At 41.4% G+C, this 16747-nt stretch overlaps 1 protein-coding gene across 2 annotated transcripts in view; it reads left to right on the forward strand.

Moving 5' to 3' along the window:
• The first annotated feature begins 279 nt into the window (after window positions 1-279).
• adam12b (ADAM metallopeptidase domain 12b) overlaps window positions 280-16747 on the forward strand; it is a 103571-nt gene continuing 87103 nt past the window's right edge. For both annotated transcript variants that reach the window (XM_061744941.1, XM_061744942.1), the window contains exon 1: window positions 280-749. In XM_061744941.1, the coding sequence (XP_061600925.1) occupies window positions 653-749 (97 nt within the window). In that variant the 5' untranslated portion in view covers window positions 280-652. The remainder of the gene's footprint in view (window positions 750-16747) is intronic.

The following is a 16747-nucleotide window of genomic DNA, read 5'->3' on the forward strand; positions in this document are numbered from 1 at the left end:
ATTACAGCTGGAGGTGTCCTGTGAACAGTTTTAGAGGCTTCTCTTTTACTATTGCGGTCTATGGGGAAAAAGCTTTTTGGGCCCCATGGGATTTTTTGTTGCAGTACCGCGGCTGGCCACTGGGAAAAATCGGCGTGCCTGCTGAGTGGGAGACCGGGGGGCTGGTTCCTCCTCAAGACAGCGTGCCGGCGCTAGGACCCCGCGGAGTCCCCCGCGCACATGGCGGAGCGCAGCTGCTCCGGTACTAGAGAGGATGGCAGTTCCTCCGCTCCACTCTTCTCTCCTACATCCTCTCACTCACACTTTTCTGTCGCTTTCTAACACCTCTCTTACACGACAAGACACCTACTGAAAGAAAACACGCCGACACATGTATCTACTCTCCTTTTCCCACACTGTAGCCCGTCATGACGTTGTAAGGAAAAGTTTCTGACAGCTTCTTTGTTGGAGTGACAGGCTGCTGAATCTCTGTGGATTTGGGTTGTGGAACTGGAGCCCTTTTTTTTTTCTTCTCTTTTCTTCCCTTTTTGTCTTTCGTATCATAAATGGGTGTAAACTGCTAGGACCCGTTTCTCCCAGTCTGAAGTGTCTGCAAGCGCTGCAGAGACGGCGCTGATATATCCCGTTTTTCCCCTCCACTATCCCGGGCAGGATGAGAACCTGGAGGCGGCGGAGGAACTTTGTCTTTCTGGTCTTGACGCTCCGCATCTGCTGCCTTTCCACCGCTCAAGTACATCCAGACACACAGGGTAAGGATGAAACATATTACTGTTACATTTCTCCTACCAGTTTGTTCTTTTTTATTATTTGCATTGTTGACATCATCAGTACTCGAGTTGTAAAAGAAAAATCAGGGGGGGGTGGTGGATTTTATCATATGGGGACAGATAATTTGTACTGATTACAAATAATATAATATATTACAAATAATAGCACTGACCAAAACACCGTTTTTTTCACTTGAAATAAGTAGAAAAATCTGCCAGTACAAGATTTTTTTGCTAAATAAGAAGATAAATCTTGTTCCACTGGCAGATTTTTCTACTTATTTCAAGTGAAAATTTACTTGAAACAGGTGAAAATTGTCAAATAAGTAATTTTTTTTGTGTTATTTTTCTGGTGATACCACATTCCTTGATGAAATGACATAAGGGAAGGAAAGGGGGGATGGCAGTTTTACAGGGGGGATGATTTTGACCATTTTTATTTCAGGGGGGGATGCCATCCCCCCTCAACTCCAGTACTGGACATCATGCCGCAGATGTGCATTCAGAGATAAGCCTAAATTATGGTTCCGCGTTAAATCGACGCGCACCTACGGTGTGCGTTGCCGCGTACCCTACGGCGTAAGCTCTGCGTCGATTTAACTTGGAACCATAAATCAGCCTATACAGAGTGTCATCCAGCCCCATCTCATTGTCGGGCTGTGTATTTCACACTAGAGGAAGGCAGAAAAAGGAAATAGGTCTATGTTGTTTTTAGAATAATCTTTGTGTAGATGGAACAATAAAAGGAAGTGAGACTGCTGTCTGGATGAACAGATGAGTTTAACATCCAGGAGGATGCAGCTTCGCTTCGGGGTTGTAAACATAGACTGAATCTTGTTTTTTTCTTTTTTTTTTCTGCTGCTAAATTTAATCTGCTGAATTGATAAGCCAGTGATAATAACCGTGTGTATGAGATGGGTCTTTGTGTCACTGCACACATATTGGATGTTGCTGTCAGAGCAAGAGAGAATGACACAGATGAAGCCAGGAAACAAGAAGGCTTTGGATAGTACAGGATTTTTCATTTTCCGAGGTGATACAAGCAGTTTTAATAAAACATGAGGCCAAACAACTATTTAAAATTGCAAGAATATATGAGCACAAGCACTGAAAAGAGAAAAAAATACAACCCTTGGGGTTTTCTTTAAAAAAAAAAAGGTGTATTGTTATAGACAAGAACAGTGCTGGTCATGTATCATTAATTGTATGGCACAAGATATAGTCATGCATCCCTTTAAATTGGCCAAGCTGACAGGACCAGAGATTCAGCTCAGAATTTGTTTACTGCACTCATCAACTCAGTGTGGGGTCATTAAAGCTTTCGCTCACAGGGTTAGCTTATACAGAAATGCAGGAGGTAAAAATAGTTATAAGGAGCAGTGTGAGTGTTGAAATAAGGCAGCCTCTTTGATGTCAGCAGGATATTGACTCCTGCTTCTGTCTGAAATGTTTATCATGGCATCGCTCCATTTCGGTTCGTGCTAAATCTCTATGTCATCCTACACTTTTTTCTGTTAGTGTCCTCGGGCTACAAGTGAAGGTGTAGAAATGTAATATATCACACAAGACTGATTTAAATGAGTTTTTCTAGTTTGAAGTCAATGAAGAAATAAGGCATGTTTCCCATTTCATGTATCAAATACAGGAGCTGCACACACTAAATGTCGTCTTATATTCATTTACAGCACATTTATGATTTAGTTTCCATGATAAATTTTAGGATGCAGCTGTAAAAATAAATTGGTTAGTTAATGTTCCTCTGCATCCGACAGTTTTGATGGAGCACAGACCTAATTCTCTTATTTGTCTTAATTGGTTGCATCTGAAGTTTTAATAGAAGACATGCCCTGTGCTGCTTGCAGGGAGGTAACACAGCTATTGTGTGTCATGTTTGCTGCTGTTTAGGTTTATCGGAAGGTATGCCATGAAAAACCTGTAACAAAACCCCTGGGTTTAAAAGTATTAAGATAGGCTGAGATCCTAATCCTTAAACCGAATGTTCAGTCTGAAGACAGTTGTAAGAATTATGCCTGAGGTTGAGGCTGGTATCGTAGCAAATAGGGAAAGTCTGACAGTGGCATCCAGCCACGGAGCCAGCAGGGGATGGAGAAAGATGTGTGTCTGTCTCAGTCAACTGAAAGTTGTGGTTTTGTGTCAGAATGAGAACCCTATCTCTTTTCAGTAAGTAGTAGAATTAACAATCACAGATTTTAGTGATAGATGATTTATTTTTTTGGATGCATTAGGTGGACATTATATTCACTGTATAAATATCTTTGTCCATAATGGTTTGGCTTAACTGTGGCCTAATTCCGATACAAATGGTTACTTAACTTAAGCCCGATTTGTGATGAGTGCATTGCCAGATTGCACCAAACTTGGTTTAGCGCCATGACTTGCCTCTATCCCAGTGCTAAGCCTGAGTGCTGCTGACTGAGACGGATTCTCGTCCCGACTCTGTAGCACCTGAAACTCTGCCACCGTTGTTTCCCCTGCCAAAGCTGGCAGCCATAGATAGACCAGAGCTGAGTGACATACGGTCCTTCAGTGCCAGATTATTCCTGAGCATGCCAGCACTCAGCTGCAGTCAGCTACAGCACCTGGCCCGAGTTCAAAAGTGGTTGTAGCAGTTACTGAAGTAAGTGATGCATCAGAAAATATGGCTTCCTCTGGAGGGATTTTGAAGGTGTCCTGTTGGGCGTGTCCTGTCCTTGAAGCCAGTAACAATGCACTTATACATGATTTTTGAAAGAACGATTGTGGAGTTGAAAGTAGAAATACACTACCCCCACTCTGAACCTCACATTTAACTGTTTTTCACCTCCACAGAGAACAATAGGGCTAATTAGAGGTTTGTTACTATTGCAGCATTCAAATATATCTTACAGTAATTTGCTCTGGGGCATCATCCATCGCCCTTTTCCTAAACCTTAAAAACAGCCCAGTTAAGTCTGAAAAACCTCATATTTTATATTAAAGATTAATAGCAATGATCTTAAAGTGATTTATTTTAGTTTAAAAACTAAAATAACTATGTTTTTATAATTTTGGTATGAATAAACTATATTACAACAATCTACAAAGTAGAATTCATGATGTCAGTAGCTGGTGCAACAGTCTGCCATCAGCTTTAGGAGAACTGAGCATGTTTTAAAAAAAAAAAATGTATTTTTTATGTGTACTGTTATTGACTTTCATAGCTCATTTGCTGTCTGAACTTGTACAGCAAAAATAAAAAGTCCCACAAGGAGAACAATCGAGCAGCCTGTGTTTACAAATCTGCCTGTGATGCTCTCTGTGCCCGACTCCTTGATTTTCTTCTGCATATCAACTGGTTTTTCAAGGATCCGGTCTTTTCCCCACCCTATGAGTGTAGGAAACTCAATAAATAATTAGAGATGTGGCCAAATGACCTGGATTAGACGTGAGGATATCAGCTGGGCAGAAAGCACCATCGGACAGAATTAATTAGAAAGATTAGAATGCCTTTGTTGTCTAAACAAAGTTATTTAGAGGAGAATTAAAGTTGACCAGAGAGCCCTGAAAACTATAGAAATTCATGCAGAGGCCCTTCTGTCTCTGAGGCCCATTACATCGCTTTCAGGACAGTGTAGTGAGAAGTAAGCCAAAGTCATCGTCCTGTCTGTGGTGAAATGCCGATCCGTGACTGCTGCTTGAAAAAAACTCAACACTTTCTGTTAAAATCATTCAGGAAATAACCCTCCTGCTGTTTTGTCTTTCAAACCCTTTAGGCGGTTGTCACTTGACATTTTGAGGACAGCGTGGCATTGATTTGTTGGTCATGAGGGAAGGACGAGTCCAGTTTAAAAAGTCTCCTTCTGTTAAGCATCATTGTTCATTACAACCATCAGATGTAACTGATAAGATGGTTTTATGAGATAGCAGCATGACAGAATGCAAAATCATTGACATGGATGACTCAGAGAAATGAAAACAAATATGCACACATGGAATATTTCCTTAAGCGATTCCACATGTCATTAGTAAGAAAGTGAAGGGGGGGCAACATAAATGGAACGTATGTGAGTTGTATAGCAAAAACTGCTGTATGACGAACCGGAGAGAACTGTAAAAAAATAATTAGTAATGTTCAGTAAAATACTGCTGGCTGTACTTCACTGTAAAACAAAATGTGTTAATGTTAAGTATACCACGTTATAAAATCCTTGAAGTGAAACTGTAAATTTCACGGTCCATGATTATTTTTAATGGTACAATACTAGATCTCAACCTTCAGGTGTTTTGCATGGACTGGCATGATCTTTACAGCTTCCCGAGAAACATGCTGGGGTAGACTCTTAGTTATCATTGGAAACTGGATTTTTTTTTTTTTTTTGTAGGGCAGCACAGTGGCTTAGTGGTTAGCACTGTTGCCTCACAGCAAGAAGGTCCCCGGTTTGACTCCCAGGCCCGGCAGGGTCTTTCTGTGTGGAGTTTGCATGTTCTCCCCGTGCTTGCGTGGGTTCCCTCTGGTTACTCCGGCTTCCTCCCACAGTCCAAAAACATGCATAGTAGGTTGATTGATGACTCTAAAATTGCCCGTAGGTGTGAGTGTGAGTTTGTCTGGTTGTGTGTATGTATGTGGCCCTGTGATGGACTGATGACCTGTCCAGGATGAACCCCTGCCTCTCGCCTGGAAATGAGTTGGGATAGGCTCCAGCAGACCCCCGTGACCCTGCCAAGGATAAAGCGGGTACAGATAATGGATGGATGGATTTTTTTTGTATTGTATTGTTGCCTTGATTTAAGCATTTGAGGATTCTGAGAACAGCAACATAAGAACTGACAGATTGATACTTTGCTTCATATTGATGGCTCCAGATCTCAATACAGTTCTCTTGTTAAACTCAGGTTCAATTAACTGCACGTACAAGAACATACTACTATGTAATTAATGTTGATGGATCAACTAAAAGTATAAAACGGAACAATTTGGCACAATTTTTGAGATGATATGCAGCCTTAATAAGTACATTCCTTTTCCTCAAGAACTCCAATAAAAAAACGAAGGAAATGTGACCAGTAATTTTTAAAAACGAAAACATTCATACCAAAGATGGAGATAAATGTTTTTTTTTTTTTTTTTTGTAGAACCAAAGGTTGTGGGGCCTTTTTTGTTGAGCTTGTATGTTCTTCCTGCACTTGAGTTGGATTTCTGTGGGTACTCACTTTTCCTCACACAATCCAAAAACATGCATGCTTGGATAATTGGTGTTCTCAGGTGCCCATAGAGTCACTGTTAGTTGTGTATGCTTATTTGTTGGCTTGTTGCCCAGAATGGACTAGCAACCTGTCCAGGGTGAATCCCTGCCTTTCACCCAAAGTGTAAGGGTTGAAAAAAGGGATCCAAGGATGCAGAGCAAAAAACAGGTCCAAGGCAAGAGGATGCAGAAAAATCCAACAAAAGGATATTTATTAGATGCTCCCAGCAAAACATGTGCTCAGGTACACAGACAACTCAAGAAAGATCACCAAGAACAGAACTGCTTAAATACCCAGTGCACAAATCACAGACAACGATGAACACCTGGTGAACCCAATTAACCCCCAATGCAGGAAGAACACCATGTGTGGGGGAGGGAGGACATCTAGTGGACCTGAGGGGAAACACAGACAAAGGTAAGTATCAAGGTGCAGACACACAGACAGATAAGGGTAAAGGTGCAGACACAGACATGGTCAGGTGTGGACCATGACACAAAGAGTGGTGGGATGGGCTCCAGCTGATCGTGGGAGAAGCTGGATGGATGGATGGATGGATGGATGGATGGATGGATGGATGGATGGATGGATGGATGGATGGGTGGGTGGATGGATGGATGGATGGATGGATGGATGGATGGATGGATGGATGGATGGATGGATGGATGGATGGATGGATGGATGGATGGATGGATGGATGGGTGGAATATGTGTTTGCTGTTAATTAAAAAGCATTGTATAATTGTGTGAAGGAATTTGGTGAATATTTCCTGTGGTGTAAAGCCTTTCGAGGATGGAACAAGACTTAAAATATGTATAAATTCATTATTGACTACCTTGACAAGACCAAGTCACTATCAAACATGACTGAAGACACATTTTACAGAGTCTCACACAGAAATGTTGCAAAGCTTAAACAAACTGGAACAGTATTTGTCTTCATATAAGGTGAATTGAAGACTTTGAAGGGATTTGATAGATGGGAACAAGTTATAACATCTGTTCAGTAGCTGAAGAAAGGACATTTCCACTCTAGTTTCTTATTGCACAGAGCAGTGGCACTTAGTTTTTGGGAAACCCTCAGATGGCACATTGAAGTTGACTGGATCTGAAATGTCACTGCTTGATCACTGTGTTATTTATGTTTGAAGTGTCTGTCATAACTAGCACATAAATTATTATGTTACGGCTATAAACATCAAGAAGGGTCACAATAACCTTGATATATCATCACTGAAATTGAATTAGCACATATTTAAGCACAAAACAACCTTTATGCCAAAAAGTTACTGCAAGTTTTTCAGCGATATTGCGTTGTAAGATGGACAAAGTATAATAGTATGTCTTTTTCGAGCCTTGTGTTCCATAGATCCGGTGTTTATCTCCGGTTTCTGTAGTGCAAACAAACAGGTGGTAACCACCACCAGGATAGGACGCTAGTCTATCGCTGGATACTTCCCCTAGCAAAGCTAGGTACCCATTCATACACCTGGGTGGAGTGAGGAAAGCCGAGAGTAAAGCATCTTTCCAAAGGATGCACAAATGACACCAGTGCCAGGGTTTGAACCCACAACCTTCGGATCATGAGCCCGAAGCCCCAACCACTAGGCCACTCCACTCCGAAGATGGGCAAAACTAGGGCTGTGGGATTAATCGATTTTAAATCTAAATCGGATTTATTAATCACAATCGATGTTAAAAAAAGGAAAATCGGAAAATCGATTTTCCTTTTTTGCAGCTGGCTGCATTACAGACAGAGCTTGTCTAGTCATCTTTGTTTGGTCAAGAAAATGGTAAATGTTGTCACTTTACTAAACTCAAGGAGGATTTACAGTATCTTTCAATTGCAATTCATTCCCAATAGGGACATTTGTTTGCTATTTTTCTTTATAAAATAAAGATAAAATATTTGAAACAATTTATTCCATTGTCTTTTGTAGTTTTACCAAAAAAAATCGAAATCGAAAATCGGGTTTTCAGAGAAAAAAATCTGGATTTTATTTTTGTCCAAAATCGCCCAGCCCTAGGCAAAACATAACTCTAATTTTCAAAGTTAGCAGTTAAGATTTTTCTAGTTGAAAAAATCATATTGGTCATTATTTTGTAAAAACTGTCAGGGTATGGAGTTGAAAAGTTATTGATATAAAAGTTAGCATTTATTGAAAATCTATAGGTTAAGTGACAGTAACAGTAACACCATTTCTTCTCCTTATGTTAACACTTTTATGTCCTCATTCAATTTTTGGACCTTGCTCTTACAAACACTGTATTGTGGTAACCTGGCTTTACTACTAATAATTGAGATGTTGCTAAGCAACGCCAGGTTTTAGGACTGCAGATGTTGCCCCAGGTTTTAGGACTGCAGAAGGGCTGTTGTTGGTGTCGGATGACACAAACATCAATCTGGAGATACCCGTTTCTAAAATAAACATAAAACTAATCCTCAGCTAATGTGAGGATTTGACTCTATGTAGCACGATAAAGGCTTATGGTAACACAGCAAAGCATCAATGCCGTCAAAAAAAGAGAAGAAATGAATAAACTTATAAGTATCTATGCCACACCAATAACACATGAGTAAATCTAACTTGTGCATGTGATTAAATTACTGTGCTGCAGGTGTAGTCTATTCTTGGGACGTGGTTGAAAACGGCAGTCTTGTTCTGTCAAACGCAGCCATGACTGTTTTAAATTCTGTTTACACGAACTGGAGAGAAACTTAAAATCGATTCAAACCACTGAGTGGGCCTGTTGAGGATGTCTAAGTTCATTTTCCATAGCCTAATCGGGCACTCCTGGATCCAGGGGCCGATAATGCAGAGATCATTCGAGCCATTTGTAATCATGCACAGTATTGTGTGGTATTCACATGCAGAATACTGAATGAGTAGAAATCACAAAGACCTAAACAAAACACAGTTCCAATATCAAGTAGATAAATGAATACATGGTAGAAAGGTCAGAATGAGACGTCCTCCATCGAGCTGGAACTCCCGTCCAGGTTGACGCCACATGCTTCAAACACCAGCCTGTTATCAGTTGATCTCTAAGACTCCCCAGACTGAAAGGGCAGAAGGATCACCCCTCTGCAGCAACCGCTCCCTGAGCCAGCAGTCAAAGGAAAGCAAACAAACAAAACAACTTCACTGTCTTCAATCCAACTCTGAACACAGTTTAGCTTCAGTATTCCACCACCGTAAATCGTATTCCTGTGCAATACCACACTTGATTCATTTAATCACAAGTCCGAGGAAATCTTTGACTGTTTGATGGCGATTGATCTTATTCCACTGACGATGGCTGCTCCAACCCTGCTGGCATAACAACACTAGTCCTAATAATATTCATTTTTTTAATTTCCTTTTTTTATTTACAGTGCTCCAGCCAGCAAAAAAAGACAGATGTTTTTTATATATTACTTTCAGAACATGTATTTAATTATTTATAATCAGAATGAATTTTTTACCTTAAAACATGAAAAATGGTTCTTGAAATAATGGCTACTCCCCCTTCAGGATGCAAGACACTCATGTCCATGTGTCTTATTGTTTCATTGCAAGAGAACCAATTCAAGTGCAAGTTGGTGCTTCATCTTCTCCAGAGCACGAGGTGTCATGAATCTTAAGCAGTAATATTTCTAAAGTCACTTGCGTTCCTTTTAAGCATTCACATTATGAACTTTGGCTCGTTAGTTTTAAGAGAGAGCGGAAGGAGTGGATGAGTGATGACACGTGGGAGAAAGTGGAAGAAAGGCGCAAACTGAAAGCCAAGATCGACACCTGTAAAACCAGGAACCAGAAGACCAATGCCATGGAACACTTCAACCAAGCAGATCGGGAAGTAAAAAAAAGCTGCAGGAGAGACAAAAGGAAGTGGATATCTGACAAGGCTGCAGAAGCAGAGGATGCTGCTTCCAAACAAGACCTGAAAACCCTGTACAGCATCACCAAGACTCTGAGTGGAAAAAGAAGGCAAATGAACAAACCAGTAAAAGACAAGGACGGAAAACTGCTGGCAACAAAGGAACAACAAATGGATCGCTGGAGAAACCACTTCAAAGAAATCCTCAACCGCATACCCCCACTGGATCCACCAACAGTGGAACCTCCAACAGAAGAGCTAGGTATATGCACTGGACCACCAAGCAAAGCAGAGATTGATAAAGCCATCTCATCACTCAAGAATGGGAAAGCGGCAGGATCTGATGGGATCCCCCCAGAGGCATGGAAAGCGGCAGGAAACCTTTCGGTTGAAGCCCTACACCCGTTACTTAACAGGATTTGGCAGGAAGAAAAGATACCTTTAGACTGGAGGAAAGGCACCATAGTAAAAATACCCAAGAAAGGAGACCTGACTCAGTGCAAGAACTGGAGGGGCATAATGCTCCTTTCAGTTGCCAGTAAGCTACTTTGTAGGATAATTCTCAACCGTACAGCAAACGCCATGGAATCCAAACTGAGAGACAACCAAGCAGGCTTCCGACCTAACAGATCGTGCAGTGACCAAATTGCGACCCTAAGAATTATCGTGGAACAATCTGCAGAATTGAACTCACAACTGTATGCTGTTTTCATAGACTACGAGAAAGCATTCGACTCAATCGATAGGACTACACTGTGGAACATCCTGGCTCACTACGGAATCCCCTCAAAGATAATCAACATGATTAAAGTATTCTACACCGACTTCCAAGCACAAGTATCTCATGAAGGAGACCTGACAGAGCCCTTCAACATGGCCACTGGAGTGCGGCAGGGATGCCTCTTGAGCCCGCTGCTTTTCATAACGGCGCTGGACTGGGTGTTGAGAGAAACCACCAAAGAGGGAAGGTTAGGGATTCAGTGGACTTTGACGACCATGCTAGATGATCTAGACTTCGCGGATGACCTTGCCCTCCTGAGCCATACCATCAGCCAGATGAGACAGAAGACACAAAGATTAGAACACAGCTCAGGTCAAGTAGGTCTGGTCATAAACGCAAGCAAAACCAAGGAGATGCGAGTAAAAACTCTGGGGAATGCCAAACCTGTGTGTTGCAGAGATACAGAGCTAGAGATAGTGAAAGAGTTCACGTACCTAGGGAGCGTCATCAGCAGTGATGGAGACACATCCAAGGATGTAGAGGCACGCATAGGTAAGGCAAAGGCTGCCTTTGCCCAACTAAAACCAGTCTGGAGGGCCAGGAACATCTCCCTCAGAACCAAGCTACGGATCTTCAATTCCAATGTAAAGACCGTCTTGCTATACGGATGCGAAACCTGGGGTCTAACACAGTTGAACACTCATAAACTTCAAACCTTCATCAACTCAAGATTACGCTACATCCTAGGCATCTGGTGGCCCAAGAAGATCAGCAACCAACACCTCCTAGAGACGACAGGGCAGGAAGCAGTAGAGATCACAATCAGGCGTAGAAAGTGGAGGTGGATAGGACACACATTGAGAAAACCACCATCATCCATCACAAGAACTGCGTTAGACTGGAATCCCCAGGGCAAGAGAAGGAGGGGTAGACCCAGACTGTCGTGGAGGAGAGGAGTCAAAAAGGACCTAGAACACGCCAATACCTCATGGCATGAGGCGCAGAACATCGCTAGAGACCGCAGCAGATGGCGACACCTAACTGAGGCCCTATGCTCCAGACGGGGCAAAGAGGATTAAGAGAGAAGAGAGAGAGTTTTAAGCCATTTTTTACAGGATGTTTCGTGAACATAAAATATCTTTACACATCCTGAATAATGCAGTTTCACACTGTAAATTCATATGTACACTGCAGCAAAATAGCAAGTTAGACAGAATGATATTACTACATTTAGGTTAATTAGTTGACACATTTTGACGTAAAGGAATTTACTCTATAATTAATTTATTTACTTTGTATTATATTTGCAGTTGCTATTATTCTAACCATAGTTTGTGCAAATATGATGTGTTAAAGCCAAACAGAGCTGCAGACCACCACCTCGCCATCAAGGCAGTCAGTCACGTGTGATAAATGCCGGTGGATGCATTTCCCCTGCATATCTGCATCATCCAGATGTGGAGACACGGAGACAGGTGTGAAGGCCACTACCTGTACTGCACTGATTGAATATTTCAGGCCTCTTGTGAAGGACTTTTATTTTTTGTTGAACGATTTAATCTGCAGTGAAGAAAAACATATTACTTTACAGTGGGGGAAAGAGAGAAGAGAGGAAGGAAGGAATAATAAATGGATGTCAAGAGAAAGGGGACATGAAATCACTTCTGTCAGAGCTTATCTTTAAACCTCAAGGGGTAGATGTTTATGCCGTACCGTAGACTGACAGCAGATAGTGGATTTGAGGAAAGTGCAAACATGTATTCATCAATTCTCACTTTTAAAATAAATGAATGGCTGGAGGTGTAGCAGAAGAAAAGACAAGCGAAAGAAGCAAACACACGCACACACACACACACGTGCTGGTGATCATAAGAATTCTTCAGAGCAGCAGCTGCTTGTTTGTTTTCTTTTCCTCTGACAGACCACCCTTCTCAAGAAATATTACGTTTCGCTTGGATGAGAGCAAGGGCAAAACAAGAAAGTGGACTGATGCAACAATATGATTGAGGTGTGAGACGCCGTTGCGCGGCAGTCTGAACCACCAGCTTGCCTGACATCAATAATTTCACAACTGAAAGGTCACACACCTCTGTGTCGGTCTATTTACCTTGAGGTGTTGTTGATTGGATCCAGCCAGGCTCTTCAACAATCGGCCTTTATGTTGTGGAAGCTTTAGATGGAGGGATAGAGGCTGCTTTGAGAGGATATCACATGAGGTGATCACCTCTTGCAAAGATAAAGCTGTGAGTTAAAAGGTATAAATCGAACGTCTTGATCGTCGCCTGCCTTATCCAAGTGGACTCACTCATGTATCTTTTTTTGCAGCCCTAACATGTTTTTAAATCCGCATCCTCTTCCAGCACAGACAAATTCATGTCGCAGCGGAAAATAAGGTTGTTTAAAATTGTAAACAACGTGTTTTTGTATGCCCATATCAGTGCAAATCAATATTTTCTGCTGAGATACCGAGGCTGTTGACTGACAGCTCTCACGCCAGCTCGAAGAAATTGCTCTAACTAGACACACAGAGCTGGAGAATCATGTGGAATCACAACAACACACTACAGATATGAAATCTTTTTTTCCCAGGCTACATTAGTTTTGTGGTATCGTCAATCAAACGGATCTAGATCCACATCAGTTCTTCTATCATGACATGTATATTGCTTGTTCATCTATTCTCCCTCGGCATGTGTACCTGAGCGAAAAGAGGCTGTGTTGAGGATGCGGTCAAGGGTTCAGGTCTTCATTCACATGCACTATTCATAGGCAAGAGTCACAAGTACAACCAAGATGCTCCTGTATATCTATGCGACATACTGTAGGTTTCAGCTAAAGACTATGGGAGCAGGCTGGTCCTCAAAGCCAGATCCGGTTGCAATCATCCCCTGGCGACATTCAAATAATAATACTAATAATAATAATACTAATAATAATAATAATAATAATAATAATAATAATAATAATAATAATAATAATAATAATAATAATAATAATAATAATAATAATAATAATAATAATAATAATGATTAGAAAAAAAAAGACAATCCCAGCAGTGGTTTTAGAAATGAGAACAAAATGGTTGACTGAGCGACTGACGTGCTGATCCATAAAATCATGCTGCTAGCAAGGCTGAAATCCATTTCCTTGAACCCCGTCCCCCCCCGCCCCCATGAATTTCACTTAGGTGGCATGTGCGATAAGTTCCTGTTAATCCCCAAATCCTCCATGCTTAAATCCCCATGGCTCTGAAACATAATGCCCAAATCTGTGCAAGACAAGACAGGAATTGGCTTTTCCACTGTTGCTCCCACCGGATGGTAACGGGACACACAAGTGAAATCCCACTAACCCCACCCCGAGAAGTCTCTTACTATTATTTAGCCGTGAGCCAATGATGGCTCTGTCAGGTCAATTGTGGGGTGTTCTGTTTGGATTAGATCAGGGAGGTCCCTCATCCGAGATTAACACCTTCTCAGCTTCAGGAATAATTACTCCAGCGTGTCATCGCAGGGAAAGTGAGTGATGTGGGAACTGATAGGAGGGAGTACTGAAACAGGGGACTGAAGCAACAGTCCTGTTCCCAGCCCCTGCGGGACACAGTGGGGCTCTTTGTTTTTCTAATATCCCCCTCAGCCCCTTTTCTCACTACACTTAAGAAGCCAGTAGTGTTTTTTTTTGCATGGTTCAATATGAAGCCACTTGATTTTTTTTCTCTTTCTAAACCTAGAGGAGGTATAGATTGCAGGGATGAAAGAAATATTTCCTTTTAATTAACTAAATTAAATTGTTCAGGTCAGCGGAAGCTATATTTGTGTTGCAGGGAGAGGTGAAGCAGTTTAGTTTGCTATAAAAACACGTGTGCTGAGTTTTTTATTCATTCAGAGTTGTTTTCATCAACTCCTTTGCTCTGTGTGGTGTAAAGATTGTTGTCTTGTATTGTGGAAGCAAACAGGACATATGCATGAATGAGTTTTTTTTCAATTAAAATAAGGTGGCAATAACCCATATGTGTCTGTAATTCGGTATTCTCTAGCTAGCAGATGTAGGCCATCTGCATGCTGAAAACAGTTGTCTGTTTAGAGTTAAATGTTTCTCACTAATGCACATGTGTGTTTAGACTACAGAAAAGCCAGATTAACAAGAATTTTAGCTGCTTATTATGATTACCGCCGGCCCGTTGACTATTTTTATGGGCTCTGGAGTCGATTTGGGCAGTGCTTTGTACGGATTGGTACCCACTGTTCAGGACACACATGATCAGCGGATCACCTGCAAAGCTTTGCAGGTGATCCTGAAATGCACTTTTACTTACATCTAAATGTAATTGAAACAATAATTTGGGAGAAAATTCTGGTATGAAGTTGAGCCTGAGCTAATGTTATGCAATGAATGTGTCAGACGCGAGGGCGTAATCAACGTAGATGTCGTTGTCCTGCGCCGTTGCTTTTTATAAGTAAGGGCGGTTTCTCCTGCGTGCCTCTGCACGTTGAAACGGGAGAAGTGATGCATCTGCACGTGAAATTGCTCATGGTATAGTGAACATCTTGACGCAGACCATATTATATCATTATTACCACAATTTCACAGGGCGATAAACATTATAATATTCTGGTAAATGAATGTTCCAGTTTGGCTGTTTGTGAAAGACAAAAAAATAAATAAAAATCTGCTTGATATCTTACTGATATCTGCCTAACAAATACATATCCAGATGTCTTGATATTCGAGCTCAGTCATAATAATAAAGTGTTTCAAGCCTCAGGGGTCAATGCTAAACTGAAAAACAACTTGTTGAGGTTTTGCTACAGTTATCCTGTTGGAGTTGTAATTATTTTAGATCATATCCAGATTTTTTTAAGACATTAACATTCTGTGAATGTCTTGTTTTGTCACTGACCTTAAGTTCTTAATAGAGTATGTAATGAAATGATTGTAATGTCATCAAAATGAACAAATTCACAGAATTTGGTTCTACTTTTCACCCTCTGCAATGTTTGGAGCCTGACATTTCTTGGTTTTAAATAAAAAAGGTCCCGGCAGCTGTCTGACTGATTGCCATGAAATGTTCAGACATTGCCCAGAGTGTGAATGATGCTCAGATCGTGCAGGATCGAGTTTGAATCCCAGCAACCTCAATAATGCAGAAAGAGAGGGGGGGGGGGGGGGGTTCTCATGTTACTTCCTACTTCCTAGTTTTTACTCATCTTCTGGACCAGATCAACAAGTTATTCAGCAGCTGTCCACATGTGTGCTCAAGTCAGGGGGACCGTCTATTTTATCCAGTGTGGTTTGTGCAACCCCAGCCAGGCACACTAAATCCTGCAATCCCCCCCCTCTTCACCCCCCACCGCCCCTCTACTGCCTTATCTGGACCTTGTGCCTCGTTTAAAAATTAACAGCGAACCTTCATAGCACGGCAGCATGCGTCAGCAAGATTAAAATAAAACATTCGGTCATAGTGCATGCAGGAGAGAAGGTTCACTTGATGACTTCATTGCAGTTGGAAGTCTTTTTCTTTGAATTTATTTTAAGCCTCAGTCTTTAATTCATTATCTGCAGAGGAGAGAGCTTCCACAGATACAGCTCTACTCCTTTGTGGAACTCTGCTTTCAGTACTTTCAAATGTCACTTAGATGAATCTTAGTTCAGGGACATCATATTGAAATTCTGTGACAAGAGTCTTTTTTTTGTTTTTTTTCTTCTCAATGCTTAATAGAAAGGAATCATCAGCATCCATTTAACAGGAGGAGCTGCAAAATGCTCCGTTTGATGTGCTGAAGGGAGGACGTTTTGTTCTCAAAGCACGCTTTGGAGCTGTGTTTCAATCTGGGAAAAGACTTACGAGTGTAACCTGTAAGATGTTTGACAGTCAGAAAGATTATATTGATGCCTTTATGGTTTTTTTCTGAGAAGCTCTGACATCCTGCTGCTAAATTACCTCTCAGGTGTACCCGTTTAATTTATGTTAGATGTCACTTTTCCTTTGAAGAACGCTTCTGTTAAGAGCTGTGCTGCATTTCAAAGTGACCCCATTCAGCGTTCTCTTTGTTAGGAGCTCTTTGTTTCCGGCACAATGAAGCCCAATGCAGGTATATCCTTTGCCATATTTAGGTCAGTTTTCCTTCCACCTGGACTCAGCAATTGGAAGAGTAAGCTCGACCATGTGCTAATA

Source organism: Cololabis saira, chromosome 17 (assembly GCF_033807715.1).
Source record: "Cololabis saira isolate AMF1-May2022 chromosome 17, fColSai1.1, whole genome shotgun sequence".
In the NCBI taxonomy this organism is placed as follows: domain Eukaryota; kingdom Metazoa; phylum Chordata; class Actinopteri; order Beloniformes; family Belonidae; genus Cololabis; species Cololabis saira.